Genomic DNA, 18,633 nt, shown 5'->3' with positions numbered 1-18,633 from the left:
TAGAGAAAATTACACTAGATGTCAACATACAGAATAGTAACTGTCTATTGCTTGAAACAATCCCAGCATATTCAATGAACAAATAATCGCCTCATAGAATTCTGTATCAGTAGATTAATGAAGGATGACACATTTTTTAATTCACATTTTATATTTTTTACAAAGGAAATTTTAAAAGTCCAAGGCTGTATTTTATTTATCACCCAACCCTCATACAGTCTGCTCATTCTGCGCTTAACAGTGTTCGCCAACTCTCGCGAGATCAAGAGGGAGTTTAGCGAAATCACAGGATTAATTTAGTGGGGGTTTTTTTTTACACTTTTAGCAATCTTATGGTCACATTATATTATAAAAGAATTTTTTTAATATATCTTAATATAATATTCTTCTTACACATGGCGAGAAGAGTTACAGTAATAGATAAACCTAACGTGTATTGGTTTCCATAGTAACGCCAGTGACGCTTAAGCGGAAGCCATTACAACGGCTTCAGTTTAATTTATCTTTTGGCCTAAAGTTATTATTTCGGCTTTAAGAACAACAATGTCGAGAAAAAAACAAAAAGAGAAAACAGAGAAGTCGCATACCGAGGACGAAGCCTCGAAAAATGCAGGTTGGATAAATAGATTTAGTCTTTTATTAATTGATAGTCCATCCCTTCACTACTTATATGCTAACGTTAGCTTTTTGGATTTTATATTAATTTGTAATTGAATATAAACTTTATTTTACAATTGACTACTGTAAGTAAAAGGGTAATAAACCATTCATTTTATACAGATGTTTTATTCAGAATATAAAACAACAACAACCTTAGAGTCAGTTTCAATGACACATCAGCCTTCAGTAAACAGGTAGTCACTAAAGCATTTATACATGTAATAACGATATAAATATCACAGCTGTATGGGTCCTATTTTAACTCAGTATGTGCTGAACAGACGTCGGGGAAACACACTCTTCTTGTAGTTGAAGTCAGAGATCAGATATCAATCACAATCATATTTCGTCACAAGTTTACACACTTAATGAAATCCTGTTGGTCTAAACTCCAGCTTATTTTTGTTGTTTTTTAGGACAGACTCCAAATGAAAAATCGCCAGCTCAGACCTTTGGTAAGTAGCCTAACATTATCAGGCTATGTTTGGTAATCAATAAGAATTACAGAGAATGCTTTAAAACTTGCTGTCCTTCAGGTGAATATCACTGCTCCGGGAATGTGGCGATAGATTTTCCTCGTCTTTGTGCTCTTCTGGACATAAAGGACATCCCAGCTGTCAGCATCAAGAAACACATTTCAACCTACAAACAAACTGAAGGAGAGGACATGGGTAAGAGAGAGCTGATCCTGATCTTTACAGCTTTATGCTGACAAAGAGGACAAGCGGGCGCACACCTTGTTTCTGATTTTTATTTTGTATGTAAAGGCGTTTGAAAATATATTTTTAAAAAAAAAGCACAATAGGTTCATTCAGAAAATAATTTATTTAGATCAATCCACAGTGAGTCAGAATGTATAGTATTTGTATAATTTTAAATATATATATAATTTAAGCCTGTTTAATTATAATGATCATATCTCTATGTTGTACCAGAGGTCAGCCAGTCACAGATCAGTGCCGCACCTCGCTGGTCGAAGCCATGTCTCCAAATAGAGAAGGAGAGTGCAGACCCCCACAGCACCAACAGCTTGAAGATTTCTGGTAAGAGCAAAAACACATATTTGTGTCTGATTTCACATTCTTCTCTTTTACATTCCTATTTTTTCTTGCTGATCAATAAATAATAAAAATCTGTCATATACATACACACACACACACACAAACAAACAGGATGGAAGGTAAATGAGCAGATTGCCAGGGTGCTACAGAAGATACTTCCCTCCTTAAGCAGACTGCAGAGCCTTCAGTGAGTACAGAGCTGAACAGATTTCGGCTGTCACTGTTGTTGTTGTTCTTGTTGTGTAATTACGCTATGTGTTGCAGCTTTTGGCAGGCTGGACTGACAGATCAATCAGTAATCTCCCTGATTAACACAATACCACTATGCACCAACCTCAGGTGACAGGATTCTGCTTTCAGTCAAGCTGAGTCTTTGTTTTGTAGAAAAAATGTTTAAGAGTTGCAGAGAAAGTGACACCAAAGTATGTTAAACATTCAAATGGACTTTTCTCTTCCTCTGTGTTTCAGTTTTGTAACATTGGAGGGCAACTCTCTTCCAGAGCAAAGCTACCACCTTCTTCTCTCTGAAGACAGCCTGTGAGATTAAACCTCTACATCTCTCATAGTCAAAAAGGGCACTGCACTACCTCACATCATCCCATAAATACCAGAGAATCAACATTTCACAACATCGACAATTAAACTGTCCTGAATCTTAAAACATGATAGACAAAGAGAAACTTCCATATTCACCAGGATAACATCCAAAATGTGAGATTATAGCTGTTGTCTGACGTCTCACCTGTAGTCATGACATGAGCCAAGCAAAGTGAACCTGAAAAAACACCAAACACACACATGAGAGATGAAAACACTCACACTTACGTTGACCCACAGAAAAACAAAACAACCTTATTCAAAGGTGCATATACACAGATGCACACAAAAACAGAACACAAACTGCAGACACGTTTTTACACACACACAATCACATAACACAATTACAACTTTGAACCTCAATTTTTGTAGTTTGTCTTGTTTGTTTTCCTTTCTAGGCAATTATCCCTTGACATTTTGGCAATATTTTCTCTATTATATTCATGCCAATAAAGAATATTGAAGGAGTGAGGCACCGGTAGCCTAATGCTTAGTGTACCTGCACCATGTACTGAGGCTGAAGTCCTCCAAAGCCTCCTGCATGTCATGCCCCACTCTCTCTCCGGACTCTGTCCACTTGCTGGTCTCTAATCAAGGCCCAAATAGCTTTATAAAAAACATCTTAAAAAAGAATACTGAAAAATTGTCTCACAGCTTGTTAAAATAAGCCTTTTTTGTCTTCTCTTTGTTCCAGCATTACTCACTTGTCCCTCAGAAATAACAGGATAGGAGACAAGGGCGCTCGCCTTATCGGATCAGCTCTCTCAACAACCAGATCTGCCAACAAGAACCTCCTAGTCTTAAATCTGTCCTTTAATTCTATCGGTGATGAAGGTGCTGCACATATCGCACAGGTATAACACAAGCCTGACTCCATTTTCCTCCCTGTACGTTCTTCGTGACCTTTAAGGTGTTGTCGTTGTCTCTCAGGGTCTGCGTCTGAACCGGGCTCTGCTCTTCCTCTCACTGTCAAACAACCAGATAGGAGATGCTGGAGCTACTCATCTGGCTGAGGTACCGTTGTTTCATTTTAGATTTTAAACTGGGAGATAATGCATCTAAAAAAAGTGGTTATGTTATTTTTATTTATATTCTGCTTAATTCATTCTAATGTGTCATTAATAAGCTTCCCATTCTTCAATTGACAGACATTATGTGACTTTGCTCTAACTCATGAAGAAGTCGTGGAGAGGAGGAAGCTGCTATTGGAGAGAGCGCAGTCTGTAAGTGTATAAAACACATCCTTAGTCTGGATATCAAAGAGTCCTTTTTATAAAAAGATGCCCTTAATTTCACAGACTTCACACGTTCCCCTACAATTGACGCATCGTTAAAGTACATAAACATTAAACATTTTGGGTCCTCTCTCACTCTTTCTTTTTGCAGTCAACTATCGACTCTGACCAATCGCCTGTTGACCTACTTCCCTCAGACCCCAGCAGCTCCTCACTGAGCAGCAGCAAAGGCAAAAAGAAGGTATCATACCAGAACACCGAAATGGAAAAGCAAAGTGAGACCAAGCTGTAGCTCACATGGAGTCTGTTGCTTTGTTCTAGGAGACCAACAAAAAAGGCGAGAAACCATCGACCACCAAAGAGAACCCAAAGTCGAACAAGAAATGTAATGACTTCTGTTCGGGATAAACATATTCTATTAACTTTCTTTTAGCCAGGGTCTTTTATTTATTTCTGTACATCTCCTTACGTCTACACAGCCACTGATGTGAAGGTGCCTCAAAATAAAGGCGGCAAGCTTGGAGGTAAAGAGAAACAACTACCTGTACAGGAGGTACCAGAGACATTTTTCATCCCCTCGATCTATGTTTACCATAACGTCTGAAAAATCCCCTTTAAGTTGAAGTTTGTTTCATTTCTTTTTCTCGAGGATAACTCGAGTAACAGCCTGACTGAGGTTTGTTTTAGTGGTTAAAAAACAGAATTTTGTCTGGTTCTCATGTGCTACCACACACTGATTAGTTATGACTGTCCTGCTCCAACAGCAGGTGGAGGAGACAGTGAACCCCCTGCTGGATCAGTCAGCTCAGTACAGGGACGGAGAGCTTATACTGCCTGGAAACAAAACTCTTATCTCCCTCAACCTGGCAGGTCAGTAACTGGACATGTTTGACAGTAACAAAGAGCATTTACTCAAGTTTAAGAACAATTTTACGCACTTTTATTTGACTTTAGTGGATACATTCTACTTTCAATGTCTGCTTCAAACTATTGATTTCCTTACATTTGGCTGCAAGTACAGTTCCCTGTCATGATGAGCTTTTGCACTATACTTTTGCAAGATAAATGAGTTCTTCCAGCACTGGGAATGTGGGTGTATCCATCAGAGTTTGAAAAGGAAACCCAAACCTTTCACATCAATGTATTTTCAGAAAAGCTACAGTGGTAGTATAAATAGTTTTAACATTGTCATGATGTTTCAACATCTTTGTTAACATTTAGAACAGATGCAACAAGAATGTATTATTTTACTTTAAACAAGTTGTTACAAACTGCTAATCACCAGACTCAGCACAAACTGAATAACAAAACCTTCAAATAACTAGTAAAGATTTAAATGAAAATGATTACATGGTGTGTGTTTGTGCAGGAAACAGAATCACAGAGAAGTATCTGCCTTTGGTTCTAAAGTCACTGCAGATGCAGAGTGTTGGAGCAGGAGGAGGAGGTAGAGGTCTGCTTCGTCTTTGTCTTGAGGTGAGATTGTCTCACTGCAGAAACAAACGTGAGTTTGTGGGGAACTGCACACAGTTCACTCAATAATATACACAGCATGTGTAGTTTGTGTTTATCTGTGGTATTTGGTTACCTTAAATGTTATAATATCTTTGTTATCCCCTTCATGTCATACTGCAGATATATCAGTTCTTAATAAAATCTAAAGGGATAATAAAGTTGTGAGTCATTGGAAGATGTAAAATAAGATGGTGTTGTTTCTGATCTCTCTTTCAGAGAAACAACTTCCCACTACACTCAGAGTGTTATGTGAAGATAAAGGAACTCATGAAACTTGCAGATCCACTTGAAAAAAAGGAACCCTGAGCAGACAGAAGAAGAGGGATAGCGGCCGAGTGCTCAGAGAATGTCCCTCTGCTTCCACAGACTTCTACCATAAAGTACAACAATACATTAACTTGTTCCTGTGTCTCCATTATAAACACTGAAAGTCTTATCGTACATAAAAAAATCAGTCACTGAACAGAAGGACACATTAAAATCCAGATGTGTCGTCCATTTTTTTTTTATTACAACCTCTTCCCATATATATATAATTCTTATTATTATTATATCATTTTTGTCCCACATTTCTGTTTTGGCAGTAAATGGCCCTCTTTTTCTTCTTTAAAGTTTTATGGAGGTTGGCCAACAACGAATTGGTGCATTTCCGCCACCTACTGGTATGGAGTGTGGATCAGACTGTCCAACGTGTTCTACTCATAGACTAAAATAATAATAATAATAATAATAATAATAATAATAATAATAATAATAATAATAATAATAATAATAATAAGAATAAGAATTCTACTCTCGGTAAATAATAATACAAATAAAAAATACAGTAAAAAAATACATTAAGTGGGGCACTGGAGCACATCATGTGAAAATTGTCAGATTAAGGCTTTACATTAAACAACATGTAATTCACAACACGCAAAAGAAGTCTATTGACAAACCATGTGAATAACCTTGACTATCATAGATATGATAATGGTAGTTCAGTTACTGTGTATATTTAGACACTTGTTTGGTTGACTAGATGAAGGGAGTTGTACAGTTTCGACCTTACCAATATGGCTGCCAGTCTCTCTACAAATCGTCACGTCCGGCTTGTGCTCAAAGGAACAACCGATATGAACCCCTCGCTTCCGGTAATGCCTCCTTTTCGGCAGCGGCTATTTCCTCGCCAACATGCCAGTGAGTATCGAGAGGCCTGAGTATAATCACATTTATACCGTTAAATTGAGTCGTAAAGAGCTCACAAGCGGCTCATTATTTACGCGAGACATTAGCGATTCATCTGGTGTCGGTTTTAGATGCTTTACGTTGAGTTTTAATCACAGTTTTACTCAAAATAATTGTGCACATTTGAGAGCATTGCGAGCGCATTGTGACACAAGATGGCCGCGCGCACACCGCAAACATGGAGCCAGTTCAGCTGCGGATCTGATGATAGACCTGAAATGTTAATATCACCCCTCATAATGTCCTCAACGTTTAATTTACTGACCAGGTTTAATTTCTACTGATGGCCAAATGTTTGATCAGTCATTGCTGATTTGAAAGGCGTAGTTACTTAATTCGGGATGTGTAGGCCTGACGAGAAGCCTGGAAGTACAAATAACCGCCTCATTTCTCATTTAGCAGAATCATGCAAACAAAAAAATCAGCTGCTTGTGCTTCACATGGCGCATTTAAAATACTAAAATCGAGATATGTAACAGACGCTTGTTGTCAGTAAATTTAGCCGAATCAAAAGATTCACCCCCTGATCTGATGTTGAGTTTAGCACTACCAGTGGGATCTAAACTCAATCCCTAAAATTCCATATTAATTGCGTTTATTGCTGATTTTTTTTTTTTTAGTTCTTGATCGCACTGTCAAGTGACTGGACTTCCTCTATCATGGTCTTCCAATCTTATTCCAGTGCCAGATTGACCTCGGTTTGCAGAAGGGTTGATCTAGACCACTGGCTCCCCCCTTTCGAAGGCTGAGAACAATTATGTACAGACACTTGAATTACTTGTTCAATCTCCATTATTGGCACTTTTCCTGTTAAAGTTTTCCCCTTTTGGGCCTGGTGTTTTGTTTTTTTTGCACATTGAACACAAGACACTGAAGAGTTGATGCATCAGTCCTGTAGTGGAGAACAATGACTCTTATAACAGCACAGTGTGTGTAGGACAATAGCCATGTGCACTGCCTGCAGTATTTCCGTACTGTAAGGCTTCTCTTTTGTCAGCAGTGCTCTTGACTGGCATGGTCGCTAGTCACATTAATTTGCAGTTTGTTGGTCCATTTTTAAATGTCTTTTTTTTCCTGCAGCTCGCAAAAGACTTGTTGCATCCATCCCCTGAGGAGGAAAAGAGGAGGCACAAGAAGAAGCGTCTCGTTCAGAGTCCCAACTCGTACTTTATGGATGTCAAGTGTCCAGGTATTGTCTAATGTTTTTTTGCGGCAAATTCACCTCACAACACTGGAGGAAAGTGATGATTACCGTCTAATGATCTCTTATCTGCCTTCTAGGATGCTACAAGATCACGACAGTGTTCAGCCACGCTCAGACAGTAGTCCTGTGTGTCGGCTGTTCAACAGTCCTGTGTCAGCCCACTGGAGGCAAAGCACGTCTCACAGAGGGTCAGTATTTTAAGCACCACATGCTGGGTTTTTTTAAATGATTTTTTAAAGAAGGGTCTCTAGTAGCTGTGCTGGATAATGTGTCAGTACTAGACAGTGCTGTGTGCGAGCTGTATGTCAGTTTCTTAAATCTGTTCATTGTTTTACAAGAACCTAACTGATGGTTTTGTGTGGATGGAGACGCTCACAACGTCCAAACTGCACAAAAAGAAATATCCAGTCTGATTTGAAAGATATTTTGTGTGGGGAAGTGACTCCTGTATGAACGATGTGACTCCTTCAGCTGTCCTCTTATTTTGACATTTAAACTACTAACAGCACAGCTGAACAGTTTAGCCTTAGCAGTGGGAGCCAAACAAAAGGTTTTAATGTAGCATATATATATATATATATATATATATAGAGAGAGAGAGAGAATGACCCTCTTTACTCATTTACAGTTCTGTGCTCTGAGAACGTCCTCCAGAGACTGAGAAATATAAGTTACTGGTCCCAATCGACCTGATTGTTTCCATTTCGGGGATTCTTCAACCTCTAAAATAGCAGCTTATTGGGTTTATTGCCGATTCTTCAAAAGTTATTGATCGCACTGCCAAGTGACTGGACTTCCTCTATCATGGTCTTCCAATCTCATTCCAGTGCCAGATTGACCTCGGTTTGCAGAAGGGTTGAGCTAGACCACTGGCTCCCCCCTTTCGAAGGCTGAGAACAATTATGTACCGTGGAGTACAGAGTTATGTTACTCTAATCTCTACTGTCAAGTTTCCACTTTCGTGCCTGATGTTTTATTAGTTTGCCTTTTTTTTCTTGCACAGTGAACATAAGACACTGAAGAGTTGATGAATCGGTCCTATGGTGGAGAACAATGACTCTTGTATCAGCACACTGCCTTCAGTATTTCTGTACTGTAAGGCTTCTCTTTTGTCAGCAGCGCTCTGACTGTCTTTGTCTCTTCCTGCAGGGTGCTCATTCAGGAGGAAGCAGCATTAGCTGTCCTCTCTGAAGCTGAAGAGGAGAGGAGGGGATGGACTGGTTGATATCGGCGTCTTCTGCCTCGGGGACACGGTCTGATCTGAGAAGAGACCTGAAGATGGACCGGAGAGCGGATGGATTTCCACTGTTCATGTCAGCAGATTGGTTGTTGCTGTAACTCCGCCCTCCATCCCTGCCTCTCTTAATAAAATATTGTTTTGGCTAAATAAGCATTTTGTGTTTTCCTGTTTCTTGTAAGGACTGTGGAAGGATTCATCACACATGACAAGGCAGTGTCGCATCATTTTTAATAGTTCTACAAGTTGAGTTTCATCATTCAGTAAGGATGGCATCATATCAGAACACCAAACTTTGAAAATGTGTAAACGGCACACTTGGGTCGATTGTGTTTTACTGATGGTGGGTTGACATGGGAGTGAGCAGTTGCCCAAATCTCTACAGGCGATGTTTTGGAGTTTGTGTACATTAGGGATGTTACATAAATGTACTTGGAACAATCAACAAAGCTACCAGTAATGTTTTCCTTCAGTATTCAGGTGGTCTTTGAAAACATAAGGAAACTTAAAATATCTTAAAGCAGGATTAGTTAATATACTTGACCAGCATTAAATGTTCTTTGCCAGAGTTGAGAACCAATGGTGTTTGTCTCTCAGGCTCCAGAAAAGATGCTAGAAGTGTCCTGAAACTAAATGATGGCCCAGACTTTTAAATGTGATAATTTGCCACAAAAACCCTGATATTTTACAATCGTACCCGTGTCTCTACAGCTTTCATTTGATCCGCTCTTTCCTCCATGTCTTTAAGAAAATGTCCCATTATGTTAATTTTACTGCATAACAAACAAGTCATCCTGAGAAGCCTTCTACTCTCCCTGATCATCCTCCTCTTCCTCTACCTGTCCACGCTCGCAGCAGTGGCCTCCGTCTTCCCCTCCCTCTCCCGGAGCAGGTGTCGGATGGAGGAGTTCTGTGTGGACAGGGTGCTGGACAGGAGCGGCATCAGGATCCTGGAACCCTCCCTCAGCTCCTCCACGTGCTTATCCAGGCTTTGGATGTGCGACTTCAGCTCCGTTCTGCAGCCCTGCACCTCGTACAGGACGTCGTACATCAGGGTCTGCATCTGCATTGGGGTCCCACGGTGGGGTACGTGTAAGTGTGTGTAAAGGGAGACAAAAAGCATCAGGGAATATTAGATGCTTCTCGGTTGAGGTGTTGACAGGATGTTGTGTAAAATGAAGAGTTCACTTGCCTCTCTCACTTTGCAGAGGTCAACAAGTGTGTTAGCCTGATCTATAAGTGTTCTCTTTTCCATCTTCACTCGACGCAGCCTGCAGATCAACAACAAATTACCCTTAAGCGCAACACATTGAGCTGCTTTTATAGACTTAGATTTAAAGCAACTGAAACATTTACTGTTGAACTAAAAATACATTGATTTAATTGTCTTGTTTTTGGTTATTTCTATTGCAGGTACGGGTAAATCAAACAAACTTAAAAATTGTTAAGTAGTGTTCAGTAAGACAAACAATTACTGGATAATGTAAAAATCATTATGCACCATTGGCTGTTTGTCTTACAAAATAAACACTGTATCTGTAGAACAACTACATGTAACATTTGCATAGAAAACTAATGTTTTTAATGGCGCTGTTTGATGCTTGTTTTGCTTAATTCTTTATAGATGGAAAAGTAACAAGAAAGTAGGCTGTGTTTGCCCGTTCTAAGTACTCACTTTAACTGGCATTGCTAGACTTGTTTTTAATTGATGGAATAAATATTGCAGTCTTAAGAAGTGACAGGTTATAGAGATACCAGCATCAGTACTTAACAAATAAAGTGAGAAACAGACTCTTCTTGCACTGTCTTGTGCAGGAACATCTTTATAAGAGGGCTGAGTGTCTTACTGGTGGATGGCCAGCAGCAGCTTCCTCTGGTGCATGCGGACTCTGGTGTGATCTCTTTCTCTTGACAGCTTAGTGTGTTTGTAGATCAGCCAAGTCTCTCTCAGCACATTTGCTGCTGCAATTTTTATCTAGTGAAAGGATGTAGAAAATCATCCCGACAGACTTATTTTATGTTTATGCACATAACCTGGAAATAAAATGTAGTAATTTACTGCAGATGATGAATAACACAGACATAGTTGATTAAGACAAGTAAACTATAAACATTTTTCACAAACTTAACTTAAAAAGTGCAGAAAGTAGAGACAAACAGATGTTAGAGTTATAAAGATCTTCTGTTTTTGAAATGGAATTTCTCCTGTTTAGGTTTTTTTTACGTAATCCCAGTCATTGGGGCAAAAACAAAACAAATAATCAAACAAACGCGTCCCTCTCTGAAATTCTGCATAACAAATATAAGTGATTTTCATCTTATTGTATAACTCATTTCCTTGATTCTTCCTTGGGAGATTCTGACCAATCATGAACGTTGACTTGAATACGTTAGTATTGTGTGTCCCCATTCGGGGTCAAGAGAGAATTTAAAGTCACCAGTTGACCTAATGAGCATGTCTGTGGACTGTAGGAGTGGGCCCCTGAACAGGTAACCCACACGTGCACAAACTCCACACAGGGAGGCCCTGTCAGACGGGGATATGAACCACAAACCCTCTCGCTGTGAGGCAACAGCACTAACCACTGCACCACGAGCCACCAACATTGATGTTATCAAAAAATAAATAAAAACATGCATTCAAAAATGTTAAGGCACAAATGCAAGAATTCTCTTTTTTAAACAAGTTTGATCTAAATGCCAAATAATTAACATAAAATGAGTTGTTGGTGTCTACCCTCTTGGTGATGTGTGAGTCCATCATGAAGTTGTGAACGTGTTTCTCTGCTCTGGTCAGCTCCAGTTTCCTGGCGACCACCGCCACCACCAGAACTGTGCAGCCCGCTCCCTGTGAGAGTCACAGACATTATAAGTCAAAATGTGCTGACCCGCTACAGAAGAACCCGTAAATATCATCTATATGTATCACCATGATCCCGGTGAGGAGGCAGAGAGTGCGTCCGCAGTAGGTGTGAGGAACCACATCTCCGTAACCGATGGACAGGAAGGTTACAGAGACCATCCACAGAGCCTCCATGTAGTTGCTGCTCAGGTCTCTGTAGTTGTGATGTCTGTGGGAAGTAAATGGACTCAAATATGAACTCTTGACATTGTACTTAGTTTCGGTGAAAGCTCATTTGTTTCACACAAAAAATACAGACAGATGGGAGAAAAATAAAATAACATCTATAGAAACCTGTCTGATACTGTAAGAAACGGTGACGCAAACACACAAAAGCACTAAAACAGGCACATACATCTAGGCTAATGTTTCTACACCCACAAACACAGACAAACACAACTCCCCTGCTGACCCCGACCTCATCCTTTTTTTCTATTTAATTTCTGTCTGAATTTGTATCTGTCGATTCTTTTTAAGGTATCTCTGTGGAATTCAAAACATTACAGTATGCTTAAAACTGGAGTTAACTTTTTATGTATTAATTGAAATGTATATATCATCTATAAACCACATGGATGGTGTAAAGGAAGAAGAAACGAAATATAGAAAACTGGGTAACTTGAGAATACTATTTTAAATGAACTGAAACCGAAAACAAAGAACAAAAAGGACACAAATAAATAAAAAATACAGCTAAAAGATTTTTAGATAATAAAAGCAATAGTTGCATCTATAAGGTAACTTGTGACTTTAACCTTCTTCAATGTCCAGCTGAACTTCTCTGACTGCTTTGGCTAAAGGATTCATTTCTCCTGTACTTTCATAATTATGATGATTCAGTGGCTGGTGTTAAATCTTGAAAAGTCACATAATCAGTACTAAGGAGAGATCAGGAGAGATCAGGTGTATCAGAGCTGTAGTACAGCCTCTTTCCATCCAATAATACAATATGAATTCACTCAGAGGCCTTGAGCTTTCTTTAGATTCAGTCAGTAATCTCCTACATGATCACATACCTCTCACACACATGTAAACCCCATGCTGCCACAATCCACAGAGAGACGCTGAAAATCATCAGCACTGTCCCGGGGTACGTGGTCATCATTGTTTTCCCCACAAACCGAGTGTTGAAGTGTATCTAAAGATCAGAAACAGGATGCATTTGTGGTATAATGTTGACAGTCGGTGCCTCTCAGCCGGTATATTTAGGATAGCACCTGTCAGATTATGATTATATAATGCAGAGGACATGAGGGATGAGAAAACTCATTCTCAATCTGGCTTGATACATGGATAGTGGGTTTGGTATTGCACAGGGGAGGCAAAGGTCATTTTCGTCACTCCTAAATAGCGCTTATAAGGGAAGGGATTAGCCGGACGGATATTGTCGACTGTGGAAAAGAAAGCAGACAAAGCAGAGGAGAGCCAGCAGAGGGACATAATCAGCATGTGAAACCACTGGTGTTCATAGAGCAAAACTGTGATAGTCACACCTCAAGTGTCACACCTTTACAGACCCCTCGGCCCACCTAGACGTGAAAAATAAACAGTTGTGCATGAAACGTTCAAAGAGGAAATCCTGCCCAAAACACTGACCTTTCATTTCCCACTGTCACAGTTTTTTTTTTTAAGTCATTTTAAAATGGACAGTGCAAAGGCTTCATTTTCAATGTTGTATTGATCTAAAAGTATTGAATGACTTCATCACAGAACTATCCATGCCAGATTGTGTAGAGAGAGCACCTACTGTTCTAAGTGTGACCTCCCACCTTGTTGAGCGCTCCGATGCTGCGGGACGCTGTGTCAGTGAAGAGGCGGCTGTGCAGCATCATGGCACGGCCCAGCAGGTAAAGGCGCAGGAACATGGGCAGAGCCAGCACAATCTCCAACTCGGTCTCTGACAGCGACAGGTGAGGCGGGATGTGATGGAGTGTCTGCTCAAAGTATGCCAACAGCCCCACAGGATATGGATGAATGGCCACCACCGCAAGCTCCAATGTGATCAGGGCCAAACGCTCCCTTGTCATGGCAATCCGCCAGTCCTCTGCACCGATGTCATGAACGTAGAGCTACGTAGAGGTAAGAAGAGGTCATTAAGGAAAAAACTAACTAAGCTTGAAAGAAGAAGTAAAGATGGAGATTATATCTAATTTAGGGCTTGAACAAAAAGCAGGCCGATAATGTTTACAATGTACTGAAAGCCTTTGTTTATGATTTTGCACTTGAATATTCAAAGGTAATTCAAAATGTGTAAAATGTGAAGGATTCTCATTCACTGATCCAGCTAGGTCACTTTATTTCAAAGGGCCTGTTTTCAGCTCCACATAAATTTAGTTCAAAGCCACAGCTGTCCAGAGAAAACACAAGAGGTCATTATAAAGAGATAATGTTTTACCTCCACCTCACAGTAGTGGTACGCTATGATGAGGCCCAGCAGGATGAACGTAGACAGACTAATGACTGACTTGAATGCGAGGGAGTAGACTGAGCTCTGTAAGACACACACACACACACACACACACACACACACACACACACACACACACACACACACCGTCCATGATTACAAAGCTTAATATACAGAACTACACCAGTAATCCTATGTTACTTTGTAATCATACATATCATATGCAGATGATCTACATTCATGACGTCATAATAAAATGATGGTGGGAGGTTAATTTTTCATACTGACTCAAAAGAGATCGGGCTGTGGGAAAGCGTAGCATCTATGTGAAAAATAACAGATTTTCGCTTTTGAAATCATACAATGATCTGATTATTGTGTTTTTTTGTCAGAACTAAAAATGTATCAGTCAGTAATACTTTTTTAAAATAGTGATGGGATCCTTTCCTCAAACTAAAACATACTTTTTTAAATATTTGAAAACAGTTTCAGCCCATCACTGCATTATATTTCTGTGGTTAATTTCTCAGTGCCACAGCCTTGCGTTCCTCTTTTTCTGACCTTGCTGTAGACGCTCCAGGAGAGCTCCGTCTCCATCACCATCAACACCATACCAAACATCCCCACTGCCAGGGCGCAGTCATTCAGCCGCTGCCTCCTCAAAAACAGAGACCTCCTTCGCAGCAGTCTCCAGCCAATGTTGTGAGTCTTCCAGTATGACTCGTCTTTATCGTCCCCCTCGCTTTTTACGCTGGATGGGGGACTGGGGCTCTGACCGGATCTTTCTGCTCTGGGCAGCAGGTCTTTGGCCTCTTGCAGGTCCTGGTGATACTGGGCGGTGTCACAGTGTGGCTGGAAGTCGTCATCTTTGTTTGTGATGATGATCTCAGGGAGAGTCTGCCAGTCGTGCATCTCTAAAGTAACGTTACCAGACATGCAGCGTCCTCTGCCCTCATCTTTTATGTCCGGGTGGGACCTGCAGGGGCCCTTAATGGGGGACCCACAGGGAGGCAGGGGGATGTCTGCAAAAGACGTGACTTTCTCCTGCAGTCTGAGAGCTCTTGAGTTTCCAGCTTTGCACTGGTGATTGTGCGCTGGATTCTGTCTACTCCTGCCTGATCGTTTCTCACCTTTCTTTGTTTTGCCTTTGTCACCCCGTCTGCCGGAGCAAGGTGAACATGTGACGTACAGATGACCATTGTACAACGGTGTGGTGGCCATGGCCTGGGTCCTGTCCAGCCACACAGTTGGATTGGTTGGAGTTTGGAGGTTTTGGTGGATCCCACATTGTGGAGAGCAGGTCGGAGCTGCGTGGACCATCCTCTGTGGGAGGAGTGGGTGGTGGTCTTCCACGTCATCTCCATCCACCACTGACAGGTTCATAGAGGGGGAGTGATCCATTATGACAGACTTGAAAGGTAAAGTTTCCCCAAATCTTTTTAATGTTTGAATAGAGAAGCTAGAAAGAGAAGGACAATATTCGACATGGTTGACAACAGATAAAAAACGGACACAGCTCCAGTAGGGTTTAGTTATTAACAGCTTAGTCGTTGTAGACTTCCTTAATATGTTAAAGCTCCTATGTTCACTCATGTTTTATACAGTACTTTAAAATGATTGAAAATGTAAAATGCAACACATTACTTTTAAGTCATTAAGTCAACACACGTAGTAATTCGTAATAATCTAGATATAGCCTCAAACTTTGAAACAAGTGCAAAATGATGAAAAGTTTTATCCATAGGTTGATTAAAATGCAGAGTCACTTATTCTTACCTATTATTCAGACTTTTCAGTCCACCGGGAGTAAAAAAAAAAAAAAGGCCTTCAGTCTTCTGACAACTGCTTTAAATCTTGCAATTTTCCCTGCTTATTTTAGAGTTCAATCTCCGTATGGTCCAGGAAGGTCACATCTGCCAGAAGCACAAAAAGATTCTTCAGATAAAATCCTGTAACAGCTGGCACTCAAACGCAACAATTTCTCAAACAACAAAAGATAGAACTTACAGGTAAAAAGTAATCCAGCTGCAACTGTGCTCATTTGAAAATAGTTCTCCCGGCTCTGCATGTATGAACTTCCAGCAATCCGTTAGCAGCCTCGGCATCATTCAGCCCCTCCCAGTGATTCAAGCAGAGGTTATGAACTTCTCCTGCATATGACGACACATGATGCAAATACCCGTGGATATCCATGACATTTTCTTCCTGTTTGTTCCCTTGTTTGTCCGTGGTTCCTGCTGTTTGATTGTCCAGCTTTAGGACATCTTCTCTAAAGCTTGAAGGGCTTAAGACTTTAAGTTGCAGATGTTGCACAAATCAAAAGTCAAAGAATCATCTCACAGTCATCTGTCAAGACCTTTTCTTTTTTTTTTTTTTTTTTGGCGTGATTGGCAGTATTTCTCCTCCCTATATGTGCGTGAGTGAGGGAGGGGACATCATCTTATTTAAGTGTGCAATGGTGTCAAAAATCAGCCTTCAACTATTGTTACAGCCTAAAAAAAAAGAGATGCTCTTTCATCTATTTTAGTTTTATATTGGACCAGTCTCTTGTGGGTGAATTCCCAGTGGGTTATAAAACTTGTATATGTAAAAGTATAATCTTCAAAAGAGAATAAAGGTCCTCAATACCAATTCAGCAGATTAGCATTGCAGATTAATCAAGCGAGACAGAGATCTGATACTTATAAGCTTATGAAACATCAAATGTGTCAACCTCTAACCAAACAATATGCACAGAGCGAGGATGAGTATTAAGCATTAAAGTCGTAACAATGACATTCAGCATCATTTGTTCATCTAAATCCAGGTGACAGATGGGTGTGGAGATAATAGAGCCCCCTCCAAATCGAGAGATCCAAAGAGCAAGGCTGGTAGGGTGGGGTGGATCCGCAGAATAGCAGGATAAAAAAAAAAAAAGCATTATCCTGAAGACAGCATGTATTTAAAGACAGAGAGAGGCAGAAGGAGGGGTTGTGGGTTTCCACATATTATAAGCCTTAGCAGTCTGGTTTCTAAATGTCCCTCCAGATGTAAAATATACGAATTCTTCTCAAAGTGTTTTCCTTTAAGATTTGGCCATATGCTGCTGCCTGGATTTGTTTGTTGTTTTTGATATTTTGAGGACATGAAACTCCCGACAGTCTCTGACAGTCTCAATGTACGACTGTCAACATGAAATCCTTTTGGATGAAATCTCATGTTCACAGCGAAAATATGACTTTGCACAGTCACAGAGAAAACCCTCACACTTTGCTGTGGTAATAGAGATCTCAAATGTTTTGAAATGAAGTTGGCCATTTACTAACAAGATGCTGATAGGATATATGCACAGCTGCACGGCTTCAAATTAATTCAAGCCTCTGGCCAAGCGCTTGTAAATCCAGACTTATAGCCGCGAGCTAAGTATGTCAATTCGTCTTGCCCCCGTGGCCTGTTTCCAGCACATCTTCAATTTGGACTCTTCTATTGCAAATCATCCTTTGGCTGCTAAGAAAGTGAAATTAAACTGGGCGATGTTGAGTCCACTAATTGCTGTGGCTGGTAAATGGCAAATCTGCCTCATGCCCCGAATCTTTAGTGAGTGCCAGTTGATCATCTGGTCAACATTTTAATTGCTTCAACCCAATCTGTAGGCAAAAAGTACTTTGTGTGTTTAAAGGTCACTGGTCACCGTTTGGGTGTCCAGTTTAATAGGTCCCATGTTACATAAGAAATGATCCTTTTTTATCTGTATCGTGCCCTACATGCATTCACATTATATTTCAGTTGTTGTTATTTTGTTAGGGAATAAAAGTCACAACAGATCATTAGTATTGAAAATATATTTTTAAATATTTCCAGCGACTGTCCTTTTTTTTTTAGAGTGTATAATGTACAACTGTTAAACACAAAACATCCTGAACATCCGAGAATTTGAAGGAAAATATGAATGCCCACAAAATCATTGTATTATTCTAACTGTAACAATATTTTCTTAACAATACCTGAATGAAAAAAAAAAAACAGGTTGAAAATATCTTGGTTTCAATTTGATGTCAACAAATGGACAGGTACAGAATGGACAATGACCATATTTTTAACGCTTCTCCAAGAAACCCTGGTAATTGGAAACAAATAAAATCCAGCAAAAACAACTTATAATAATAATTTAATTTCTTTTTGTTTGTGATGAATCCAATCTATTTTGTCCCTTTAGGCCCACCATGGATAAACCTTTGTAGTGTGTCCCTGTAGTCACAGTGATGGAACGACACTGCTGAATCTCTGAATGTGTCATTTCACTTTAAAAAACTGCTAGACAGTTCGGTTGTCAATCAAAAGTAATATTCAACCCATGACAACAAACATTCTTAGTTAGTGTAATAACCTCTGATCTTCCACAATATCCTTAATTTATTTCAAAATAAAAACAGTGTTAGATTCAAGCAAGGGAAGTACTCTCAGCTTAAGAATGTACTTTCTAAATAAACACCTTAGCATTTTTGTTTTTAAATTCGTAATAATTAACTTTAAAAACTGCTAATTAAAATGTGATTAATTAACCCGGCACTTCAGTAGTTAATGATACATTTCACACCTTAAAATG

General features: G+C 39.9%; 3 protein-coding genes across 4 annotated transcripts; 2 read left to right on the top strand and 1 right to left on the bottom strand.

Annotated features, from left to right (window-relative positions):
* The first annotated feature begins 400 nt into the window (after positions 1-400).
* On the top strand, positions 401-5,549 carry lrrc71 (leucine rich repeat containing 71). 2 transcript variants are annotated; one of them, XM_079367559.1, is made up of 17 exons: positions 401-613; positions 1,077-1,115; positions 1,197-1,331; positions 1,596-1,703; positions 1,833-1,908; positions 1,986-2,060; positions 2,190-2,258; positions 3,013-3,172; positions 3,249-3,332; positions 3,467-3,547; positions 3,705-3,794; positions 3,875-3,938; positions 4,033-4,106; positions 4,203-4,229; positions 4,318-4,423; positions 4,923-5,029; positions 5,285-5,549. In XM_079367559.1, the coding sequence occupies exons 1-17, from the start codon at positions 544-546 to the stop codon at positions 5,372-5,374; spliced, it is 1,455 nt and encodes a 484-aa protein (XP_079223685.1). In that variant the 5' UTR covers positions 401-543; the 3' UTR covers positions 5,375-5,549. The 2 variants fall into 2 exon arrangements, with proteins under 2 accessions (XP_079223685.1, XP_079223686.1); XM_079367560.1 differs by having other exon boundaries at positions 458-613; positions 1,265-1,331.
* A 595-nt stretch (positions 5,550-6,144) lies between these two features.
* rps27.1 (ribosomal protein S27 isoform 1) lies at positions 6,145-8,892 on the top strand. The gene is made up of 4 exons (XM_079367572.1): positions 6,145-6,250; positions 7,379-7,487; positions 7,580-7,690; positions 8,652-8,892. Exons 1-4 carry the CDS (start codon positions 6,245-6,247, stop codon positions 8,678-8,680), a joined length of 255 nt encoding a protein of 84 aa, XP_079223698.1. The 5' UTR covers positions 6,145-6,244; the 3' UTR covers positions 8,681-8,892.
* Positions 8,893-9,574: 682 nt separating this feature from the next.
* On the bottom strand, positions 9,575-15,933 carry LOC306838966 (small conductance calcium-activated potassium channel protein 1-like; the record flags this gene model as incomplete). Its single annotated transcript, XM_079367406.1, has 11 exons — positions 15,825-15,933; positions 14,610-15,507; positions 14,037-14,132; positions 13,411-13,710; positions 13,135-13,170; positions 12,658-12,779; positions 11,669-11,810; positions 11,477-11,587; positions 10,587-10,714; positions 9,941-10,010; positions 9,575-9,802 (listed from the first exon to the last, which is right to left on the bottom strand). The coding sequence occupies exons 2-11, from the start codon at positions 15,447-15,449 to the stop codon at positions 9,575-9,577; spliced, it is 2,073 nt and encodes a 690-aa protein (XP_079223532.1). The 5' UTR covers positions 15,450-15,507; positions 15,825-15,933.
* Between the last annotated feature and the right edge of the window lie 2,700 nt (positions 15,934-18,633).

Source organism: Symphodus melops (genome assembly GCF_947650265.1).
Source record: "Symphodus melops genome assembly, chromosome: 18".
Lineage (NCBI taxonomy): Eukaryota > Metazoa > Chordata > Actinopteri > Labriformes > Labridae > Symphodus > Symphodus melops.
This window is presented reverse-complemented; position numbering and strand designations above follow the sequence as displayed.

Excerpts from the sequence above, each read along its gene's own strand:
- lrrc71 (XM_079367559.1), top strand. The coding sequence starts at position 544 with ATGTCGAGAAAAAAACAAAAAGAGAAAACAGAGAAGTCGCATACCGAG. Across the intron at positions 614-1,076 it reads CGAAGCCTCGAAAAATGCAG|GACAGACTCCAAATGAAAAA; the intron begins GTTGGATAAATA and ends GTTGTTTTTTAG. Across the intron at positions 3,548-3,704 it reads AGAGAGCGCAGTCTGTAAGT|TCAACTATCGACTCTGACCA; the intron begins GTATAAAACACA and ends TTCTTTTTGCAG.
- rps27.1 (XM_079367572.1), top strand. Across the intron at positions 7,488-7,579 it reads TATGGATGTCAAGTGTCCAG|GATGCTACAAGATCACGACA; the intron begins GTATTGTCTAAT and ends TCTGCCTTCTAG. Across the intron at positions 7,691-8,651 it reads CAAAGCACGTCTCACAGAGG|GGTGCTCATTCAGGAGGAAG; the intron begins GTCAGTATTTTA and ends CTCTTCCTGCAG.